Source organism: Penicillium citrinum, assembly GCF_028827155.1.
Source record: "Penicillium citrinum strain IBT 23319 chromosome Unknown utg000009l:1.0-4274883.0:1.0-4276374.0, whole genome shotgun sequence".
NCBI classification, from domain to species: domain Eukaryota; kingdom Fungi; phylum Ascomycota; class Eurotiomycetes; order Eurotiales; family Aspergillaceae; genus Penicillium; species Penicillium citrinum.
The window spans coordinates 2,198,300-2,221,210 of NW_026622694.1; the positions used below are offsets into that span (position 1 = coordinate 2,198,300).

At 47.4% G+C, this 22,911-nt stretch overlaps 10 protein-coding genes across 10 annotated transcripts; 5 read left to right on the top strand and 5 right to left on the bottom strand.

The window, feature by feature from the left end:
- Positions 1-617: 617 nt before the first annotated feature.
- N7469_010304 (Aminoglycoside phosphotransferase) lies at positions 618-1,261 on the bottom strand (the record flags this gene model as incomplete). Its single annotated transcript, XM_056649209.1, is given in 4 exon segments — positions 618-653; positions 705-908; positions 924-1,075; positions 1,153-1,261. 4 exon segments carry the CDS (start codon positions 1,259-1,261, stop codon positions 618-620), a joined length of 501 nt encoding a protein of 166 aa, XP_056496340.1.
- A 1,207-nt stretch (positions 1,262-2,468) lies between these two features.
- Positions 2,469-3,982, top strand: N7469_010305 (glycoside hydrolase family 16 protein; the record flags this gene model as incomplete). Its single annotated transcript, XM_056649210.1, has 4 exons — positions 2,469-2,562; positions 2,611-3,171; positions 3,227-3,606; positions 3,683-3,982. The coding sequence occupies 4 exons, from the start codon at positions 2,469-2,471 to the stop codon at positions 3,980-3,982; spliced, it is 1,335 nt and encodes a 444-aa protein (XP_056496341.1).
- A 777-nt stretch (positions 3,983-4,759) lies between these two features.
- N7469_010306 (MIP/aquaporin family protein) lies at positions 4,760-5,930 on the bottom strand (the record flags this gene model as incomplete). Its single annotated transcript, XM_056649211.1, has 3 exons — positions 4,760-4,924; positions 5,010-5,556; positions 5,611-5,930. 3 exons carry the CDS (start codon positions 5,928-5,930, stop codon positions 4,760-4,762), a joined length of 1,032 nt encoding a protein of 343 aa, XP_056496342.1.
- Positions 5,931-7,967: 2,037 nt separating this feature from the next.
- Positions 7,968-10,065, top strand: N7469_010307 (glycerol kinase; the record flags this gene model as incomplete). The annotated part of the gene is made up of 4 exons (XM_056649212.1): positions 7,968-8,104; positions 8,190-9,172; positions 9,233-9,399; positions 9,475-10,065. 4 exons carry the CDS (start codon positions 7,968-7,970, stop codon positions 10,063-10,065), a joined length of 1,878 nt encoding a protein of 625 aa, XP_056496343.1.
- Positions 10,066-10,396: 331 nt separating this feature from the next.
- Positions 10,397-12,183, bottom strand: N7469_010308 (cytochrome P450; the record flags this gene model as incomplete). The annotated part of the gene is made up of 3 exons (XM_056649213.1): positions 10,397-11,288; positions 11,404-11,968; positions 12,024-12,183. The coding sequence occupies 3 exons, from the start codon at positions 12,181-12,183 to the stop codon at positions 10,397-10,399; spliced, it is 1,617 nt and encodes a 538-aa protein (XP_056496344.1).
- A 2,010-nt stretch (positions 12,184-14,193) lies between these two features.
- Positions 14,194-15,692, top strand: N7469_010309 (mRNA-binding protein NAB2; the record flags this gene model as incomplete). The annotated part of the gene is made up of 2 exons (XM_056649214.1): positions 14,194-14,606; positions 14,675-15,692. The coding sequence occupies 2 exons, from the start codon at positions 14,194-14,196 to the stop codon at positions 15,690-15,692; spliced, it is 1,431 nt and encodes a 476-aa protein (XP_056496345.1).
- A 582-nt stretch (positions 15,693-16,274) lies between these two features.
- Positions 16,275-18,070, bottom strand: N7469_010310 (Zn(II)2Cys6 transcription factor domain-containing protein; the record flags this gene model as incomplete). Its single annotated transcript, XM_056649215.1, has 4 exons — positions 16,275-17,087; positions 17,143-17,283; positions 17,347-17,883; positions 17,972-18,070. 4 exons carry the CDS (start codon positions 18,068-18,070, stop codon positions 16,275-16,277), a joined length of 1,590 nt encoding a protein of 529 aa, XP_056496346.1.
- Positions 18,071-18,494: 424 nt separating this feature from the next.
- hem14 (oxygen-dependent protoporphyrinogen oxidase) lies at positions 18,495-20,533 on the top strand (the record flags this gene model as incomplete). The annotated part of the gene is made up of 3 exons (XM_056649216.1): positions 18,495-18,800; positions 18,871-19,566; positions 19,628-20,533. The coding sequence occupies 3 exons, from the start codon at positions 18,495-18,497 to the stop codon at positions 20,531-20,533; spliced, it is 1,908 nt and encodes a 635-aa protein (XP_056496347.1).
- A 610-nt stretch (positions 20,534-21,143) lies between these two features.
- On the bottom strand, positions 21,144-21,756 carry N7469_010312 (putative RNA binding protein Pym; the record flags this gene model as incomplete). The annotated part of the gene is given in 2 exon segments (XM_056649217.1): positions 21,144-21,631; positions 21,648-21,756. The coding sequence occupies 2 exon segments, from the start codon at positions 21,754-21,756 to the stop codon at positions 21,144-21,146; spliced, it is 597 nt and encodes a 198-aa protein (XP_056496348.1).
- Positions 21,757-22,069: 313 nt separating this feature from the next.
- N7469_010313 (cytochrome b-c1 complex subunit 9) lies at positions 22,070-22,605 on the top strand (the record flags this gene model as incomplete). Its single annotated transcript, XM_056649218.1, has 5 exons — positions 22,070-22,078; positions 22,163-22,182; positions 22,269-22,334; positions 22,416-22,464; positions 22,543-22,605. 5 exons carry the CDS (start codon positions 22,070-22,072, stop codon positions 22,603-22,605), a joined length of 207 nt encoding a protein of 68 aa, XP_056496349.1.
- Between the last annotated feature and the right edge of the window lie 306 nt (positions 22,606-22,911).

Below are 22,911 nucleotides of genomic sequence, written 5' to 3' on the forward strand. Positions count from 1 at the left end.
GTTGGTGCAATGTCAGAAATATGGAAATATGATGCCATAACACACCATGACTAGGATACTTGGATACTCGAGATTGCTCAACCGATCTGAACACCTTCAATCAATCAATGAATTTTATAGACTAGGTCTAGTACTCGCTCTTAAAATAATTTCTAGACGTGAATGATAGAAATGGCGGCAGGTGGAGGATTGAAATCATGGTGATGAATGATGGAGAAGCTATGGAGACTACGGAGGGTCAGAAAGAGATGATGGGGGCAACAGGTGGAGAGGTCTCCTGTCTCTGCAAACAGTATGGCTGGGCATTTTATAGAGCCTTGTTACAACCGCCAAAATCCATGATAGCGATCCATAGATGCGTTGGCACGAAACTCCGATCAAATTTGGCTAGGGCGAAATATCGGGTCGGAAATGGAACCGTAGATCGTCCGAAATTCGCATCATGTAACTCTTCTATTTTCTCTATATGTCTTTTTTGCTTTATGTACTTTTGATTTTGGCTGTGGTAAGATTATATTCCCGTGGCTTTCCAAGAGTTGTGTTTGTTGATCGACGGTGGCTTTGTAGAAGCTCAAGTGGTTTTGTTGGCTTTCACTTGATATTTGAAACAATTCTCGCTATGCAATAGATGACACGAAGCTTGAAAGTAGATTCTCTAAGGAAAAATGTAGTATATATAATATTATATAGCGGAGGTGACGTACAAGGCCCTCGGTTGAACTCCCGAGCATATCAAGATCGAATGCACTATTGCAAGAAAGCCCAATCTGGAATGACTTCGAAAGATGAATATCATTGCCAAGGGGCCGAGTAAACCCTCTTATATCTGTCCGAAGGTATAACCCTCCGTAAACAGGGAATTGTATAGCTGATAGTTGAGTCTCGAATTTAGTCAGGTTCTTGATCAGCTACAGTTTTCAAACTCGGTCATTCTGCCCCATTGTTGATTTATTTGGAAATAAAGGAACACCAGAAGCTTTTTCCATGATTATATACTCGATACTCGGTGCCAACAGTATCTGACCCATCTGATGACCAGGAAAGAACTCGAGGGACGGGAATGCTTGTGTGTCTCCTGACTAGTGTCATATTAGCCACGCGAAACATTCATTGATAGAAGTGCAGATACCATATTCTAGAACCCTATTTCACCGGCTGTTGTCAGCGAAGGTGGCCCACCAATACGACACGGAATTTTTGCTATCACTTCCGTTCTATCTACTTTCAGCACGGAAGAAGATTTGCTAAAGCCACCTTCCATTTTTTTTCAATAGCAATGATCTGACTTGTATCCCCCCCGGCCGTTGCGGCAGTTTTGCAAAATGCATCCACATCGAACTGAACATATTTTATTACCGTGCCAAATATACCCTAATGTCGCAGCGTAAAAAGGAAGTATTCTCCTCAAATCTCCATATATATTCTGAATATCCGCTATGGTGAGTCACGAGATAGTTCTTGTTATTTTGCATCAGTATTGCATGCATACCTAATGTACTATACTCGATGTATCTCTTTTGTTTGTGCCCCGTAATAGAATAATGTTGGGTAATGCTAGTTGTGTTCTCCAGATGATCTAAGATAGAGTAATTGTCCTGGAGGCGGCTCAAATTGGCCAAACTAGTAGACTCGATGCAGGTGCCTTAGCATGTACCCATGTTTTTGATACTGGAACAAACAAAGACAGCTCTATGGGGATACTCCTCGCCATCGCATACTTTAGGGATCCGTCCTTAGTCTGGGAGATGTAACGTCTGCCCTTCCAATTCCCACGAAATGACTGGTGCATGACATCGAAAGTGGGAATGGATCTGACACATGCCAGTACACCTACCCACTACGAAGTAGGTATTTTGAACGGATTTCTTTCTTTAGATAATCTGATTTGATCTGTCGGCATTGGGTCGAAACAATGGCGTTCATGGCCAAGAATTGGAGAGGCTGGGAAGTATCCACTTCTGCCTGACGTACCCTGCCACCGATTTCCTTTGGACCTTATGCCAACCCGGGGATCCAATTTGAAGAACACCTACTCTTGAATTCAATCCAGAAATGGACTAATGTTACAGTAACTAATCGAGATTGCTTTTTTCTATCTAGCTTTCCCGACCTTTTCCATCAACAACATAGTCCGTACATAGTAGTCTGTATAGATCGACCCCACACAACGTGGCGCGGGACCCCACTTCAATCACGCGGTCGACCAATTATATCTCTTATGATTGACGGATCTGCAGATTAGGAAGCTGCGAAACAGAGGAGGCTGGATAGCACTTTCCCTTACAAGAGACAAGATCGCACCTGCCTCGTTGCAGTGTTGTCATTTCTTGGCCATCTTCTTTTTCTCCTTTTTTTCTTGTCTTCTTTCTCTTCTTCTTCCCCTTCTTTCCATTACTTTGCTTCTCTCTTACTCTCACATTTTCATTCGTCTGATATCCATTACTACTCATCGTATGGTTTTGCCCACCATGAAGCTCACTCTTGGTGCGGCTCTTGCGCTGCTTTCTTCATCCGCCTTGGTTTCTGCGCAGACTTATACCAACTGTAATCCACTTCAGAAAAGTAAGTCATGAAATTCCTGACTTCGATGTTGTTACTGACAAAAGGTAGCTTGCCCTGCGGACCCTGCGCTTGGAAAAGCAGACCAGAAATTCGATTTCTCGTCCGGGTCTTCTTCGGAATTCACAGCTTCCGGCAGTGTTACATACGATGACACCAATGGTGCGACTTTCACCGTCGCCAAGCAAGGCGATGGGCCGCTTATTCAGTCCAACTGGTACATCATGTTCGGGCGTGTTGAATTTTCAATCAAGGCTGCACCTGGAACTGGTATCGTGAGCAGTGCTGTCCTGCAATCCGATGACTTGGACGAAATTGATTGGGAGTGGCTTGGTGGCAAAAGCTCTCAGGTTCAGACCAATTACTTCGGCAAGGGCGATACCAGCAGCTACAACCGTGGCGCCTTTCACGACAACCCCGGAGGACAGGATAGTTTTCACACTTACTCAATTGACTGGTCAAGCACTCAGATTATCTGGGCCATTGATGGCAAGACCGTTCGTGTTCTTACTCCTGATACTGCCGACGCGAATCAATACCCACAGACTCCCATGATGGTCAAGGTGGGAGTTTGGGCCGGTGGTGACTCCAACAACGCACAAGGAACTATCGGTAAGCTAAAGGCTCTGTAAATGTATTATGGGATCCATGCTAAATTGAACGATAGATTGGGCTGGTGGTGAGACCGACTATAGCAGCGGGCCTTATAACATGTATTTAAAGTCCATGACAGTCACCGACTACTCCACTGGAAACTCCTACAGCTACGGAGACAAGACTGGAGACTGGACATCTATCTCGGCAGATGGTGGCAAAGTGAATGGTAACAGTGCTGATGAGCCCACATCCACCGAATCTGCGCCTGCGATTACGGCGACTGTTGAGAGCATTCCCGTTCCTTGGAGCGGGACTCATAAAGAAACCTCAAGCTGGGTTACCCCTAACGTCTGGCCCTGGGTTGCAACAGGCGAGCCATCCTCTACAGGGGCCCACACAAGCAAATGGGAATCTCGTTCCAACCATATCCAGCCGCCCAGCGGGGGATCCGTCAGTGAGCACTCCCCTGCACCAACAAGTACCCCCCCTGGACTCGATCACTAAGACCGGAATTTCTTCATCGCAGTCTACCTTCCTCTCTACGTCAGTGCACTCGGTTTCTTCGCCGGCTGTCTTTTCCCCTTCTGGGCTTAAGAGCTCAACGACGCAGAGTAGTCGACACACTAGCAAAACTACCACGACGAAGAAGAACGGGACTCGAACCGCTGAAACTGAAGAGGCTACTGCCACGACAACAACGAAGAATCCTAATGCCGCTCCTTCGGTCAACACTGCAAACAGTCAATACCAGGTGCCGACAAATTGGAGTATTTTCTGCGCAATTGTCGGAAGTGTACTTTTCGGTGGTACCGTCCTGTTGCTCTGAACCTACTTCTATGATGATAAGTATTATCATCTGTATTATTATCACGATTCGATGCAAGATACATGGTGTTGATGACTTTTTACCGACCTTCGACCTACCACGGTCACTGCATAATGGCGTTTATGGCTATTGGAAACTTTCTTGTTGATGTTTTATTTTTATGTTCATAGATGGTCACGAATACCAACATTGGAAGCAAGAAAACTGCTTCGTATTACCCATACACGTCATGACGTTTTAACAGTACCTGGGCAATGGAATTTGTAAGATTCTCATAAGGAACTGTCAATTCAAGCAAACATCCAAAAGGTTCTTGTGTAGTGGCGTGTCTGTTCTTTCGAACCATGCAGCCTCAATGCAAACTCAGCGTGACAGGGGAATACAGATGCGGTTTTAAATGCACAAAACCTTGTTTATACCGATAGGTATCATTTTAATTTACAGAACGAGAGAGCTTGGCTTTCTTTCCTGTCTTTGCCGTGGGATATTTACTCTAGCACGGGACTACTCCCTATCAATGATCATAATGGATGCAGGGGTGGTATCTAATCTTATAGGTCCAATAACTCGAATGTAATTGTGACCCTTTGTTGTTTTTTCTCTTCCGATCATAGAACGTAGTTGTGATTGCGATGACTTACGGTGGCATTTAGCATGCCCTCTTGTAATGCAGATGGTCTGCATTACAATGTTCCTTTTTCTAGGTATGCCCTACAACTTAATCGGATCAATACGCCATGTTTTATGCTATCTTATTTTATGCGATTTTTATTCCTGTCAAACAGGGCTAGTAAGAACTACTTCCTCTTGACGAAGAATCCTAAATATTCGATGAAGTCCCATCCACGGAGTATTGATCGGGCTCTCCAACCCCGTGTATAGGAAAACATCATACAGCCAACCCCCAAAAGTGCACCCTAGGAATGGGGCAACCATAGGTACCTTATGCAGTTAGTTTAGGGCATGAGACTACGTGTAATACTTAATGGCTTGGATGAGACACGAAGGTGTAACATGTGAAACGTACCCAGAAATAATAGCTACCGGCAGCCCATACTTCATGGCCATATCCTAGCATGTAGGATACAAGTCTTGGTCCGAAGTCCCGGGCAAGGTTGGTTGCATACCCAGTTTCCCAGCCAAAACAAGCACCTATACCGAAGATGACGAAAAACAGAGCCAGCGGCGTTAGGGGGCCTGCGCCCAAATTCTTATCGTCCTTGAGTGCAAATATCATGAACATTAAAACGGCGCTGGCAAGGAACTCGGAAAAGAATTGGCCAGTCTTCGTCATGAATTCAGCAGGGTATGTACAAAAGATTCCAGCTGTTGCCGTGTTCGAGTACCCTGGAACTGTTCGAATATCAGGACCCCCTTCGAAGATATCGATGGCTGACTTGTAATTTCCGTATACAATAGCAGCTCCGCACATAGCTCCGAGAATCTGAGAGATAGCGTAGACAGGGAACTTGCGCCAGGGAAACCTGCGAAAGACACAATTCGCGAATGTTACAGCTGGGTTTATGTGAGCTCCTGAGGCTCCACTGACATAGACTCCGAGCATAACCCCTAAACTGGTATCTTGTCAGATGGACATTATCTTGGAGGGACTTTAGATGATATCATACCCCCATCCCCAGGAAATCGATTGGTAGTCACCCTTTTGCCCGTGGCTAAGAAGAACTTGCGCAACAACGCCATCTCCAAACAGAATCAGGATCATAGTACCAAAGAATTCAGAGAAGGCCTCTCGGCCATATGTCCTGTATTCGTACCATCTCAGATCTTCTTGCCCCTTTGGTACTTGGATTCCGCTAGAGATATCGCGGGTAGATGATTCATGGCTCCCGAGGTATAGAGAAGTAGATCCACTATCCTGGTTTGCGATGAGGCCAATCTCTTTGGTAGTCGACATGGAAACAAGTGTTCCTGCTGTCCAAGAACCCATGGGTTCAGATACTGATACAAAAGCTGACTTCGAGTTGGTAGATAACAAAAGCCCTCGGCAAGTACTAATAATGGATGGCGTGGTAATCCAACGATATATCAGCGAATCCTGACCAAGCATAATCGTGTAACGTCTGCAACTCAACCTCGACCAGATTTCTCGTAATCCGGCTCTATTGGATGGCGCAGGGCCCTCGAAGAAAACGTAAATTTTGTCTACCTGCAACCTTGACCGCGTGAGTATTGTAGTAGGGATGGTGAGGACGCGCTGATCCAACTGTTGCAAATTAGGGGAGAGAAGCCGACGCCAATGTGGACCGATACTTTCACATCTGCCATTGCACACACCTGCGGGCCATGCTGCTTTTCACCTTTCCCAGACCGATTATTGCAGAGTAGGTGAGTTGTGACAGCGCACATCTGGGCCTTACGCCCAAGACCGAATCCGAAGCCCGTTTGTAGCAACAGTAGCCGTTTGGATTTGGTGGACGGAAGAGACCGGCCTAATTCGAGCTGTCACTATTCTGATAAATTGAGGATTGCAAAAGGCTGTCCTTTTTCCCATTGGTCTCATCTGAAAAGAGAATAATAACAGACTCGACTATCTTTTGGCGTGGAAAGGTTAGGGTGACACCGCCATATTGACAGCGCCATTGTATGCGAAGAAGCATGATGTACCTGGCGGGCCTGTCAATTCGGAGTTGAAGATGACTAGTATATTTGAAATTGAAGCCACGGAGAATATTCTATTCCTTCTGTTACTCACGTTCACCAATTTGGGGAAATGAAGGCCACACAGGCCCAATTGCAATTTTCTAGAAGGTTGACTTGTGCTACCACCAACACCAGGAGGCGAGAATTGAGAAGAAGACGGTGAGCAAGCAATTTGACAAATCCAATAGCGGAAACCTGCTCCTAGTCCAAATTCCTGCGGAAATTCACTTGAGTCAAGTTCTATGCTTGTCTCTGCTTACAAAATGCGCTTTTCTGGGCGTGTCGGTTCTTCGCACTGCCCGTCGACGGATTTGACATTTGGTCACTTCACTAAATATGAATCATGTTGTATACTGCATCAATGGTGACATTTGGCGCACTCCGTGGATGGTTACGATGGAAAGAATACCACCCCTGCGCAACGCCCGTGTGATACCTTAACGAATGTCCTGTGAGATGTCGCTACTGGGATGGCCCAGCCTCGGGGGTGGTTCGTGTAGCTAATTACCATGAAAGATAACGATTAGTATTATTATTTGCAATAGCGCGGTTAGTACGACACGGCTAGTAGGATCGTATTTCGAATTTCGGTCAGCGTTGGAATTCGGGCTGAGCAGGCAGTGAGGATCACATCTCGAATGATACCTGAAAGAACGAGAACTTAGGGCTTGTCTACTTTGTATTCTAGTAACTCTGGAAATGTGAAGTCATGTCTTTCCCCGCACTACTAAAGGTATTTATGACTTTTTATGAATTACGCCAACCAACGACATGGGGCCAAAAGTGGATTCTTTATTTTCCCCGGATCGTCGCTGTCGGTTAGTGGAGCCCTTTGGTTGCATTTCAATATAGTGGATCTGCCATCGTGGATCATCAATGCATAGTACAGTATCAGAACCAGCAGTACAGTTGTCATTCTCTTATAGAAGGATGGTAGGAGCTATGAGAATCCAACTGCATGCCCTCGAGGCTGATTCATCGTATTGCACTACATCACACGAGACCCCTGATCAAGACTAACTTCTGCCGCTCAAGCCGCGATTTATGCTCTAGTCGTCTTGGTTATAGCCAGGGAATTGTTCCATTAGATTATTCCCGCCAATCTAAATTGCCAGATCCTAGTATAACCCCCACTTGAGCACCGCGCAACTTTTTCACCCCGCGCGCGAAAGGGTTTCAAGTTGTGTCACCATGGAGAGGCGGTGGTTATTTAACGAGTCGCTTGCTCTTTTCCTTCTTGTACCTGAGCCTTGTCAACCGCAATCGTTTTCGGGGTATCTAGAGCAATATAGTAGTACCCCAGCATCGGAAAATGTCGTTGACCATGGAGCCCTCGGATAATGTCTTCGTTGGCTCGATCGACCAAGGCACGACGAGCACTCGATTTCTGATCTTCAGTCGAGATGGAGAGCCCGTTGCGTCCCATCAGGTGGAATTTACTCAGATCTATCCTCAACCGGGGTAAGTGAATACGATAGGGCTTTGTCTTTTGTCTCCTATTGAGCCAAGGTGGGGGGGGGGGCTTTTTATGCTGATATTTCTTCAGTTGGCACGAACATGACCCTCTCGAACTTGTCTCGTCTGTAGAAACCTGTATCGATCACGCAATCCAGAAATTTGAAGAAGAAGGTTACTCTCGAACGAGCATCAGATGCGTCGGTATCACAAATCAACGCGAGACCACCGTCGTCTGGGACCACGAGACTGGCGAGCCTCTTTACAATGCGATTGTCTGGACAGACACGCGATCTCAGGGCATCGTCAACGATCTCAAGCAAAGGCCAGACGCGTCAAAATTACAAGCCATCTGCGGTCTCCCGCTTTCAACCTATTCCTCCGCTACTAAGCTGCTATGGATGCTTTTACATGTTCCAAAGGTTAAGGAAGCTTTCGATCGAGGTACTCTCGCTTTTGGCACCGTCGATTCTTGGCTTACTTACCGTTTGAACGGCGTCGGTGCCAATGTTTTTGTCTCGGATTCGACAAACGCTTCCCGTACCATGTTCATGAATCTTCATTCTCTAGATTACGACGACTTTCTGCTGGATTTCTTCGGTATCAAGGGTAAAATCCATCTGCCCGTCATCGTACCATCGACCGATCCCACTGCATATGGCTGTTTTGCGTCTGGTGCACTAGAGGGCGTTCCTATCATGGGGTGTCTTGGGGATCAATCCTCTGCGTTGGTTGGGCAGAAAGGGTTCTCCGCTGGCATGGCGAAGAACACATACGGAACTGGCTGCTTCCTGCTTTACAACGTCGGTGACAAACCTGTTATTTCTAAACATGGTCTACTGGCCACAGTAGCATACAACTTCGGTGGAAAAGCCGTTTATGCCTTGGAGGGAAGTATTGCGGTAGCTGGATCAGGCGTCAAGTTTCTACAGAACAATATGTCTTTTTTCCGGGAATCCAGGGAGATCAACGATATTGCTCTCTCAGTGGAAGATAATGGTGGCTGTGTATTCGTCACAGCATTCAGTGGGCTGTTTGCCCCATATTGGATCGACGATGCCAAAGGAACCATCTGTAAGCCATGGCCTAAGAATTTCGAGCCCATGATATACCTAACAATATGTCTTGCTACAGTCGGTATTACCCAATACACACAAAAGGGCCACATTGCCCGTGCAACTCTCGAAGCCACCTGTTACCAAACAAAAGCTATACTGGACGCCATGGAGAAGGACAGCGGCAAAGCTCTCTTGGAGCTCGCAGTCGATGGAGGGATGAGCAACTCAGATTTGACTATGCAGGTTTGTTGTGTCCTCGCTCGACTTAATGGAAAAGAAAGCTAGGACAAGTATAATTCTAATTTTCGGTCCTTATAGACTCAGGCAGATCTTATATCTATACCCGTGTATCGCCCACGAATGCGCGAAACCACAGCCCTGGGCGCAGCAATAGCAGCAGGTCTCGCTGCCGGCGTATGGCGCAACTTTGCTGAGCTACGAGACATTAATCGTGCAGGCGGTGCAGTTTTCGAGCCGCAGATCACGCGTGAAGATAGTGCAACTAAATTTGCCGAATGGGAGAAGGCTGTCCAGATGAGTCGAGGTTGGACTGGAGCTGGCAATGTGGAAAGGTCATCGAAATGTGCACAGCCAGGAAGGAATGTAAATGGAACACCTGTCCGCTCAACTGAGAATCGCGGCTTGTCAACATCTATACCGGCGTTGTCGCAAACTGCATCCCCTTTAATATCAGACATTATTTCCGAGGGGTACGTGGGCAATTCAATGAAGACTAAGCCCCCGGCATACAAGGGCGAGCGGGAATTCTCGGCTATTAAGTCCCCGATCTTCAGTATCTCGAGCGATCTTGATGATGCGGACGAAGAGGATCTTTTCCTGGAGTTGAGGAAAGTGGAGCTATTGCAGAAGATTAAAAGTCTCCGAAGAATGAAGCTCAACTATTTTTAAAGGGCATTTTCCGAGGTTGCGGCTTTCTAGTGTGAACCTTGCCCATTCAGTCAACGGGGTATGGGAATACTAAATACTAAACGATAGAGGGCTATGCTAGATCATAAAATTGTATTCGGCTTTCTCTTGATCAGACTTGCAAGAAGGAAATCATCAATTTGCATTGTGTTCAATATAAAAAGAGCCGTGGTCGTATATCATAAGTGTACATGACAACAAATAGTGTAAGCCAGCCTTATCACCAAATTCGAACAGATGAACATTCGATATATGTCCGATGACCTGGAGAGTAAGAACAGCCAAAGAGTCTCATTTGAAAACCAAACCCGGCCTACTCCTTCAGAGAGTTTCGCGCGTAGTCCTCTCCCTCTTTCACGAACACGCAGTTTAACTCCGATCCTGGGCTGAGGGTGACCTCGAATCGCAGGACTGGATCCTCAACCTTATCCTTTCCACTGACCGGCAACGCGATAATACGTTCATAAGCTTGCAAGATTCGGATAATAGTGTATCCCATCTCGATAGTGGCAAATTGTTGTCCAATACAGATGCGAGGCCCACCATTGAAAGGAATGAACTGCCATGGACGCGGTGACCAACCAGAGACCCAGCGGTCTGGAATCCACTTCCCAGGATCGAAGTAATTCTTGGATCCCGGGGCATCGTACAGATCCGGGTCACGCTGCATCAACATTGTCGAGTAGATTACCCGCGAATTCGCGCGGACACCGACAGGATCACGGCCGTCGGGTCCACCACCGCGTGGCAGTGTTGTATTGCGCAGGGAGTAGCGTACATTGAAGGGAACAACAGGGTAAACGCGCATTGTTTCGTTGATGACAGCATTGAGATACTTCATCTCCTTCAGGTCTGTGTAGCTAGGCTTCTGACCGGAAGCACCGACTCCCAGACGGTTGCGGATTTCCTCACGAAGTTTGGCGACAACTTCTGGATTGCGGGAGAGTTCAAAAAGACAGAACGAGAGCGTTCCGGCTGTGGTATCACGACCAGCGAGAAGGACGGCGACAAGTTGGTCTCGTAACACTTGTCTGTCGCGGGTAAAGCGAGCCAACGCATCGAGGAAGGTCTCACGCTTGGAAAGCTTTTTTTCGAGTTCGTCAGAGGAGAGAGAGAGGACTGTTTCGATATATGGCTGTATAAACTCGTCCATGATTTTCAAATTGCGACGGAATTCAGTCCGAGACATGGCAAAGCTGAAAACTCTATTGCATTTTGAATGGATATTAGCGTTTTGGCCGGTACATGTTTTGTTGTATTAAATTTGCGGAGCATTGGTCGTGGCATTTCCAAGCATTGCATAGAATCGAGATGACTTACCCAAATCGGAAGAGCTCGGCTTGGCGCTGTTGCACATATCTGAAAGCCTCTGCAAATCGGGTCGCAGGATTTTCTAGACTGTCTGTGCCTTGACCAAGTAAGTAGTCCGTCGCAGCGTCGAGGGTATACCGAAAGAAGAGAGATCCAACATCGACCACACGGCTTCCCTTGGGTGAAGTGCTGCCTCCAAGCAGTGGAATAAGTTTTTGCACATGTTTCTCAAAGACCTCTGTGTCTACGATGCGCTCACGAGAGAACATGGGACGGATGAGCTGGCGCGATCGAGACCAGAGTTCGCCATCTGTAGCGAAAATGCTATCTCCAAGGAACTCTTTCCAATCACGATGGAACGGCTCACCTTTGCCATAGTCGGCAAATTGACCGGTCAATAAAGCTTTGATATTCTCTGGATCTTTTGTCAAGACTACGCGAGTCGATATTCCGGCATCGAGTTCAGCAGTCTTGCAGTTTGCCTCGCCCCCTGCAGCAGTGATTGATTTGGCCCAGAATTCGATGTCCTGGTGAGCCAGATTTGCTATGTGTCCCTTGTAAATGAAGTCGAGAGCTTCGGAAAGCGGTCAATTTCCATGTCTAATACGTTCACTCCCCGAATCACATACCATATGGAAGCTGAAATGATATCTTGGGAGCACGAGAACCCAGACGAGAGATCTCAGCGGAGACTTGTAGTTTTCGGAAGACGAGAACAGACACGAATACTGCAAAAGTCCATAATAAGGCCTTTCCAGGCGTCATGCCCGCCAGGACTTCCTCGATCATATTGAATGATAATGGCCCTCGTCACCCTGGCTGTCTTAAAAGGGGCTGGCCGTTTGCTTGGCAGGCTTCTTGAGAACTAGAGACAGATGTAGTCACTATTTTTTTGATGAAATCCCCAGCGTCAGTCGTTGTAGGAGGAAATTCTCTGCTATTTCACAAAGTATAATGATCACTTTGAAATAGTGTGGGTGCACACCACCGTGCCTTTCACACGAGGGCGTTTATCAATCGGCATGGCATTGCTCCAGTTCCCCAGAAAATAGAGGGGGGACTCCACTAGATCGCCTCGCCCTATGACAGCAATGTGATATCTCCCTTCAAAGCCAAAATACGGTGGCCTCTTCGAGGTATTCTTGCGAGGTGCTTGCGAGCCCCGCTGGATGACTTCATTTGGTAGGGCTCAATGCCGTCCCATGTGCTAGTTCCCCCGTCAATGCGTCGCTTCATACTGGTCATTGCATCAGCCATTTGGATTCATTGGTCTCTAGCTCAATTATAGTCTTGGTGTGGATCAATTCCGGGGTTGACTCTCTCTTCGGAGACCTCATGAATAATCCAGCGTGCCGGGGAAAGTATATCTTGGCTTTGTCCGTGTCCGTGTCCGTGTGGAATTGTGGGGGGGGGGGGTGGAAGTGGAGAAGACCTCGGTTACCCGGTTTCACATGGTGATTAATTCGGCGAAAAGATCAGCGATATTGCTTTTTATTCGAGGATTCCAAGAATCAGGTCGTTTATGCAGGCTAGTCCCTTGCTCATCGTGCAATATGCAGCCTGCTTTTGTGCATTGCCGGAATTATGCCGGATACTAGCAACGACCGTGGCGGTATTCTAGGTCGATCAAAAAACTTGCATCTACTAGTCCTGTGGACATCTTTCTGTGGAACAATGAGAATGTGGTGATCATACGAGGGAGGAATAATGAGTTTAGCCAGTCCAGCCTACTGTGGAGTTATAGATCGCCGCAGTCCTGAAGTTTCGGGTTCGTCAAAAAGTTCAACTTGCAGATTGGACGTAGGTTAAATGCACCTCTGATAGTAAACCCACATTCAAAGGGTACTGGATTAGAAGCTAAACCCTTAATTTATGTATCCAACCGCACAGCCTTCAATATTTGACGAGACTGAGTATTTCAAAACTTGACGTTAGGACTTTTCATACCCCTGTTGTTCAAGATTCGAAGACCACACACTTAGGGACTGACTCAGAGCTATGAGATCTCCTACCACCACCTCTCGTTATACTCCTGACTAGTAAATAGTACATAGCAACCTTCCAAGGTTCTATGTAAACTTGGAAATACTAATGTGACCATCCTGGTGAGATGGCAGGTAGGCACTGTGAAGTTCAAGTTGAGCTTGCACTTGATGTAACCATTGGCAGCAATGAAATATATTCCCATACACTATGCATTACTAATGACACTCCAGTAGTTACATACTATCTAGTATAGCATTGCAATCTGTTAGACAGATCGGGTTCATTCTTTATCATTGTAGACTAATTCTGGTATCAAGCTATCACCCATACTTTGTCATTATTTATAGAATTCCTTTCTCAGCTTTGAAGTATGAAACACCTGATGAATGCTCTTTGGAGATCTATTCGCAGAGCTCATTGAAAGTCTCGAAATCCTCTTTGGCGTTTCAAGCGGCAAAGCAAGCCACACCGCCGCTTTCCCCTTTTCGGCCATGTTATGTTTGCACTGTTTGGTAATATCACGTGGTGTGACCCGATCGCATTTCCATTTTCGTTCTTCGGAAGCTTTCATTATCGCGTCAACTTCTAACGAAGATCTGAATCTCATCCGATCCAGATAATCTACCCTCACACTCATTTCACTTATATCTCAGCGCATTTTACCTTCTATTCAAGAGAGCCTTCCCGTTATACTTTGCGCAAAACCAGTCGGAGAATCACCTTAGTCTTGGTGGCGCAAAGCATCGGCCGTCATTGATACGCCCCAACCAATTCTTCCTCTCACTCCTCCTCCGTTCTCTTCCTCCAGTCAATATGGATACGCTTCCACAAATCACTCAGGACTCCCCGCTCGCCGCAGCTGTCGCCAATGTCATTCAGCCGAAGTTGATCGAGATGGGCTGGAGTACAGATGATGGCCAAGAGTCTGCCCTCATCGAATATATCGTACTCATGCTCATCAATGGCAAATCACAAGAACAGCTTGCGAACGAGCTCTCAAATGACTTCCTCGGCTTAGACGAAGGCGATACACAAGCACTTGAATTCTCAAATTGGCTTTTCGGTCAGGTTCAAATCTTAAACCAACAGATCAATGGAGGGCCTGAGGCAGGATCAAACGGCGCTGTTCCAAGTCAGCAAGACCCCTCTGCGTCGGGTTTGAACCCCGAAGCGCCAGGATTTCAAGTAAATGGTGATGCAGAGATGGGTGATGCCGGTGACTCAGTGTAAGTTCAATCCCCAAGAGTGAAATACCTGCCACAAGCTAACCACCGTTCTTTTTTTTATTCAATAGACCTACCGGGCCGAAAGCTATGCGCAATGGACGAGGTGGCAGAGGCAGAATGCTCAATCAGATCAACCGCAGTTTGGATCGGGGCGACTCGGCCCTTCACCGCGTCCATGGCCAGCAAGGAAATGGCCGCATCGGCAACCACGGCCGAGGTCAAATGAAGGGTGGTAGAAATAATATGGGCCGTGGTAGTCGTCAGATGGGCGGTAATATGGGCATGCAAGGCAACATGATGACTCCTGAGAATCAGATGCAGCTTATGCAGATGCTGGAACAACAAGCACAAATGATGTCCCAGCTTATGCCCGGCTTTGTTCCCCCAGCGGTCAACCCGGCTTTCCAGAATGGCCAGCAAAGCCGCTCTCTATTCGACCGTGTCCAGCGTGGTCAGCGGGGTGGCGGTCAATTCAATAAACGCGGCCAAAACCAGCGAAACAAAGGTGGAGAGTCTGCCGACGTTGAAATGGATACAGGGATGGATAGTGCGCAAGGTGAGGCTGAGGGAGTCTGCCGTTTCAACCTTCGATGCACACGCTCGGATTGCCAGTTCGCACACCAGTCTCCTGCCGCGCCCGAAGGTACCTCTATCGACGTCTCCGATAAATGCTCATTCGGAGCTGCTTGCAAGAACCGAAAGTGTACCGGAAGCCACCCATCACCAGCAGTTCGAAGTGCCCACCAGGCCGAAGAGATGTGCCGATTCTTCCCTCACTGCACCAACCCGCATTGTCATTTTAAGCACCCCAGTATGCCTCTTTGCAAGAATGGTGCCGACTGCAAGACCGAGGGCTGCAAATTCACACACCTGGAGACAGCATGCAAATTCAACCCTTGCATGAATCGGACCTGTTCATACAAACACGTCGAAGGCCAGCGCGGTAACCTTGGCGACAAAGTATGGACGCCGAACTCTGGCAACCACATCAGCGAGCGCAAGTTCGTCGCTGATGAGGGCGAACCGGAGGAACTCATCAAGCCCGATGCCGGCGATGGTTCTCAGAATCCAGAGCTGACCGCGTGACTACGCCTGAACTGACATTTTCAATTTCTGCGTGGCAAAAAAAAATACCTTTTTGTGTACAATGTGAAAACTGATGAATCGATGGTTGGAGAGGGCGTTCATTATTTGATGCATTTGCTTGCCCCGATATTACCTGTAAATAGATATCCCCTTGATCTGCTTGGATAATCAGAGTCATTTACAAGCTTTGCTTGTCTTTATAACCTCAAATGCTTGTTATATACCACTAGAAACTATGCAATAGTTCTCTTTCTTGTGGCTAGCACGCAAAGTAGTAGAAGTGTAGTAACAGTGGAAGAATATCAACTTGCGATATGAGTACTGGTCACTTCCAAGGTGCTCAACATTTTGAAACTCCAAGGTCCCCGTCTGCGTACTGTCCGAGCTAGCAGGAGTCATAAGAGTATTCGGCCTGGGGATACTCTGTGAAGTATTTTGTCAGCGATTTCAGGATTGATTGTTCTGTCTCTAGGTGCTTTCTATAGGTAGTAGCTTTGTTTGTATTGCACCACTAGTATTTTACTAAAGCATGAAGAGGCCCTACAAGAAATCTACGCAGCAATATACTGTTGTTAACAATTCTTAGAGACCGGTCAAGGGCTCCATGATTTCCATTATCTGTGCTGGTCGTTCCCCTGTAGATGAAACCGGGAGTTTCTGTGGCCCTTCTCTCATGGATAGTATTGTAGCGGGCAGAACAGTTGACTTCTCAGCAGCAAACCAATCTTTCAAAGCTGCCTCTCTCAGACAAATCGCAAGACCGAATCCGAGAGCCGCAACCGCAGTGTATGCGTTTTGGCACCACATGAATTTCTCGCGCCATCTCATGTCGCTGTAGATGTGGGAAGCCTGGGAAATGGGAAACATAACGTGTTGAGCGCCCCATATTTGCTCGGTATTTGTTAAAGAGTATGGGATGCCTCTACAGGCTTCATCGGCATAATACCAAGAGAGTAGGTAGTCTTGGTCAGTATTTGGGTCAAGTATCTTCGCACAGCCGGTGTGCGCAATGGCGTATGTTTTGGCCTGATAGATCATCCGGTGGATAAGGCATAAAGCCGTCCAGTATGCGACATGTATTCTCGCACTTTTGAGAGAGGGGAATTGATAAGCGGATCCGAATACGCCGTCAGTCGCAGGTAAATTTGCACAGGTTGATTTGTAGTTTTGATACGGAGTAGGTTCTGGACCGAGTGTTGGGTATTCGCTATCGAACCAGGCAATTATGTTATCTTTGTGGGAAATGCAGTCTCTGAGAAGCGCCTGACAAGCAGCCGGGGTGTTGAAGATGTTTAATCGCTTGAATCCAGTGAGAAGAGGTTTGAATGCCCCATATATCTCGAAAAGTCCTTTGGCAGGCTTGCCAGTGGTTTCGGAGGATTTCAATGGATCTGACTGTTAACAGTACATTAGATACATGTTGTTTCGAAGACAAGACAAACACGCGTACCGCTCCTAATACTTTCTGGTGTTGATATATCGATCCAATGAGAGCATTGTTAGGGTGATCGCGGTAACATTTTCTCAAGAAAGCATTGGTACCCTCAGCATGGGCAATCCAGGCCTCGACACCAAAGGGAGAAAATAAAGGCTGTATGCAGAGAAAGGATTATAAGAACGAGATTTGAAATAAAAATGCTTTGGACAGACTCACCTCAAGTCTTTGAAAGATCACTGTGGCATAAAGTAGTTCTTCGTTGGGGGCATTGCGATGTATCATGGTCGACATATGTCTTATAGCAGCATTGTAGAGGGAAGTCCCGTAATATATGAGCTGCTGATCTTGTTTCATTTGTCCAAGACCAACACATGTGAGTGCACACATTGATTTGTCTAACAATGATGCAGAAGGGCCAGTCTTGCTCGGGAGGGCAGCAAAACCAGTGAGTAAGTGGTACCACACATCAGCACCAACTAGTCCCACCGTATCCAAGGGGAAATAGTTGCTATGAAAAGATGAGAACAATTGAGAGCGACTTTCGGGCTGGGAATCGACAGGCCGGGGTAGAGGCAACCTCTGTATAATTTCAATGGTGGCCGGTGATTGGCTTGCCTCCACCTCTGGAGACGCATGAGACCCAGCTAATCTGTTTTTGGAGTTATAATGAACAAAGGTTCGATCCTTTTCGAACCCTGGACATGTAATACCACGCTTGATGCATCTTGCGCATTCTGGTCGTTGAAGATCGCACTATATTCCCCGGCTATCTTAGCAACGTCTCACGTTCACTGGGACCGGATCGGATATGATCAACCGACCTTTATCTTGCGGTTTTTACATGCTTGACAGCCTTTAGATTGGAAGGGTTTACCGCCCATGTCTCTTCCAAAGCATAAGCTTCGACCAAGTAGCTATCGGGACCTTCAAGATCCGGCATCAATGATGTTCATATGAAGGACCGGAAAGATTGCCGGAGCCACACATTTCGATCCGTTCGAACTGTTGGCCCCACCTAAGCCATCTTCATCTAATCAACGCTCGTATCGGACATCAAGCTGCAGGGTAGTGATATCGGAAGGTCCAGAAAAGACATTGTGGGTAATGATCATGGCGAAAAGAGGTTAAATCGAGAGAGGTCAATTTGAATTTGAGTTTGAATAAAGTCCTGTAAATTGAAAATTCCATTGCAATAATGCCAACTAGAGAGGAAAGGTGAAGAAGTCCTTCATCGAAGAACAGGTGATTGTTTCTTTGGACCTTCCGGTCCGCTTAGTCACAATCCTGCGACCTTCAAGTCGGGGACTTCCCCAGAATTTCCCCCGAAGCTCGTCGTGGGATATCCTGGGTTGAATCTCATCGAAATGCCCGTTTCCTGCATTCCGAATGGACTGCGAACTGGACGGAGGCCCTTCATTACAGCGATTCGCTCTCAACGACGCGCGTACAATGTTGCCGTCGTCGGAGGTGGCATCACCGGCCTGACAGCCGCATGGAAACTCACGCAGGACCCCCAATGCACTGAAATTACACTGTACGAGAAATCGCATCGGCTAGGTGGGTGGATGGAATCTGAAACGATTCCTGTTGAGGGAGGAAAAATTGTGTTCGAGTATGGCCCACGTACATTGAGATGGGCGCGGCCAGCAGCCCAGAATATACTCGAAATGGTACGGTATACCCGCAAAGTATTATGCTCTGGTAAAGAACCCATTGAGGACTGACATCTTCGCTGCCAAGGCAAATGCGATAGGTCTGAGTGACCAGATCATATTCACCATGAAGACGCAAAGTGCGGCGCTAAATCGATACATATACTATCCCGACCACCTTGTTCGTTTACCTACACCTACCCCCGAGCTCAGCTTTATGCAGAATGTCAACAATATGATACGATCACTATTCAAAGAGCCTCTACTCAAGCCGTTATTACCAGCTTTGCTTTTTGAGCATACCAAACCTGCCCGCATGCCTGACGACTGGCAAAGAGATGAATCTATCTCAAGTTTTATCTCCCGTCGTTTTAACCCCCAAGTCGCCGACAACCTGGTTTCTGCGATGATGCATGGTATATATGCAGGGGATATCGATAAACTAAGCGCCCAAACCCTCCTGGGCCCCGTTCGCAATATGGAAGATACTGGCATTCTGTATGGCATGATCATGAAGGCGTGGACTCGCACAAAGAATTTCATGGTTGATGACTCTCTAATTGCTGCAGAGAAGGACAAAAATGGGGTCGAAGGGTTCGATGAAAATCTGGTAGCACTGACAGCACTCGGCGATCAAGCCAGTACGTTCACTTTCCCAGGTGGAACACAACAACTCGTTGACGCACTTGCTTCTACCTTGAAGAAGTCAGGCAAGGTCAATATCAGAACCGAGGCAGACATTCAAACAATATCACACGAACCAGGGGATTACAGTTCCATGAATGTAAGTTAATTTTCTTTTCGTTGTACGTCGAAAGGTTGATTTGTCGGCTTACACAATTTAGGTTACGACCTCGAAGGATCGGAAAGCTTACGACCATGTTATCGCGACTATCCCTGCTCCTGCACTGACTAAACTCCTTTCTGTATCCCCCAATTCGACAAATCATCCCGTTATCGGCAAGCGTGTTAGCCCAAAGCTGCCAAGCGATACTATTCAGCAACTGAAGTCATTCAACTATGCCACCACGGTCATGGTTGTGAACCTCTATTACCCAGATCCCCACCTTCTTCCCGTCCAAGGATTTGGTTATCTCATTCCTCGTTCCACCCCTGCTAGCGAGAACCCGGAGTGCGGACTAGGTGTGATTTTTGCAACAGAGTCTGGCATTGGCAGCAAACTGGCGGGATTCAAGCATGTAGGCCCGGAAGATGACGACTTTCGATGGTTTTCGGAACCCGCTTCCCAGGACACGGTGGACGGTACCAAACTCACTGTGATGATGGGCGGCCACTACTGGGATCATTTCAAGCCCGGTGACTATCCAGACCATGATACTGCCGTAAGGATGGCATGTACCATGCTTGAGCGACATCTCGGTATCACAGCAAAACCAACCATTACCCGGAGCCGATTACAGCAAGACGCGATTCCTCAATACACAGTTGGTCACCTGGACCGTGTATATGAGCTCTCAAAGACTGTGAAGCGTGATTTCGACCAGAAACTTGTTCTAGCTGGAAATTGGTACAATGGTGTTGGTGTAGGAGACTGTATCAAACAGGGCCTCATGGCTGCAACATATGGTGTTGGGTTCAAACCTCCATCCCGACTCGAGTTGGGTCCAGACCCCCAGAAACGAGGTCCTCATACAGCATTCGACTACGAAAGTTGGGATCTACAAGGAGGCATATCCACAGCGCCAGTACGGATTGTCGAATTACAATTAGACCGAGATTCTTGGAACTAGGAGGCTCCACCACACGGCAATTGGTGGATTACGAGTCAACATTACAAAATGTATATAGCATGTATAATAGAAGCAGAACCTAATGTGAATAGTATGCATTGGAAGCTGAAAGCTATGTCCACCTATGCTATATTGGCAAATTTAGTTTCTCGAGGGAGAACGAGCCTCGTTCCTTGTCCGGCCAAGTTGGCAAACTTAAGCTTCATGTGCGATAATCCTCCAATTTCCCGACAAACAAAGATAATGATGAAGGTCGATGAAAGGTTCCAGTCCAAAGCAATTTAAGCTTTGTGCGGCTGCAGCGTTGTATCCAGCTACCTTGCTGATTGGTAGACGAAGACGCGACAAATATTCTGTAGAGACTGTGGCTGTTGATGGAGATAGACCGAGGAGTCTGGCCAATACATACGAATATATGTGCGTGAAAATTGAAGCTGAAGAGCTGCCGGGTATTAGACGTGGATCTCAGTTGGTGGCACGAGGACGCTGCATATCTGCCAGGGTCTAGGTAACGTGCGACACTCGTGGCGCCCTGATGGGAGAGAGCTTAAAGTCGTGTATCCAGAAGAAACCGGCACTGACCCAAAAAGGCGAATATAAAAATGTACGCTCAAGCGTCTTCTTTGCTGGTCTCTCCTTTCTTCTCGCCATTGGAATCAAAGCCAAGGACATCTAACTGTCGCACAAGCTCTTGAATTTTGATGACCTTCTCTAGTTGTTCGGGAAGTAAAGCTTCACCCTGGCTCTTCTTCTCCTTCAGATCCCTAGCCTGACGAAGCTTTTTCTTTAAGTTACGGGCCTTCTTTTCTTTCTCGGCCTCGACATCAACGGGGTTCGGTGTGGAATCTTCATTCTTCTTCGAGGCGGGCACACGCCAGTTGTCTGAATCGGATCCCTTCTTCTCGGTAGTGGTGCTAGTCGACGACTCATTCTCTTTGTTTTTCTTCTTGGCTTCTCTGCGTTTAGCGTTCTTATTGCTGGCAGCAGTCTGAGCGGTCTTGTCGTCTTCACTGCTCACGGTTTCCGCTCCCGGCACCCCACTACGTCCACGAGTTTTCCATGCGGCGGCAGCACGGTTTCTGTACAGCTCCACATCCTCTGGGGGGCTTGTAACCAGGTCGAACCTTGATTTCCCGTCGCTTAGACCCATCAGCACGGATTGAGGAGGGGATATAGCGCTCGCCGGTTGTGGCATTAGTCGTAATGCCCGAGTTGGATGCCATGGTCTAGGTGACAGCAGGACGTGGGAAGTCAAAACAAGGCCTAAATGAATGTGATAAAGCGTGCCCGATTAAGTGACTGTGCTCGGCAATAACCCATGAATAGCATACAAAGAGAGTGAAATGTAGTTTTGTTCAGACCAAAGGAAAAAACAACAAAATTGCGGCTTCGAGCCAAACGGATGCCCGGAGGAAGAGTCGGCCAATCAGCGGGCCGGGAATTCCCGTTCTCGTGAATTCGTCGCCAACTTCAACTTCGTCTCTTCCATCTCCTCGTTGTTCTTCTGCTGCACCACCGCACACTCTCTCCTTCACAATGGCCGGCGTAAGTATTTGTCTGCTTCTTTGTTATTCTTGTCCTTGGATTTTGTAATCGGAAGTCCCGAACTAACTCGTCGCGCATCACCAGATCTCCAACGTTATCTACCAGCACGTCTCCCACTTTTCCACCTGACTCAATGGTCACATTTGTCCCTCGATCTTCCTTCTAACCGTGGATTTCCCCTTCAATTTAGGTCCATCATTCGCAAGAATGCGGTCTTCCTGACCACCATCTTCGCCGGTGCCTTCGCTTTCGAGCTGTACGTTACATCCCACCCGACCTTCGCTCCCCCTTACACCCATATCGTACGATTAGCACTGACCAAAGATTCGCATAATAGCTCCTTTGACACCTTCTCCAACAAGGTCTGGGACTCCTGGAACGCCGGTGTATGTCATTTCACCCTTCTCTCCAAACGATTTCCGGGATGGCCCGTTTCCAAAGAATCTTTGCTGACCCATGTTTAGCGCCAATGGAAGGATATCAAGCCCCGCTACCTGGTCAAGGCCGAGGAGGAGGATGATGATTAAATCCGCCCATAATCATAAATATGGGATTGCCTCGGTCTAAGCCGGCCGGGCAAGGGGAGGGAGAATTGATAGCGACGGAAAAGCCAATGGGGGTGAAATTCAACTGCCGCAGCTCTGTGATTTTTATACCTATTCCAGCTGCGGACTTTGTACGCGATAGATATCGGAAATCTGTATTTTGACTCTCTCATTTGAGTGGCTCTCTCCTGTGAAATTTACATATGATATGGTGGCTGTCATGTAGGCTTGTAGTGTTTGAAGGGCGGCTGGTTGACCGCGCTGTGGCGTTGGGGGTGCGAGACCGCT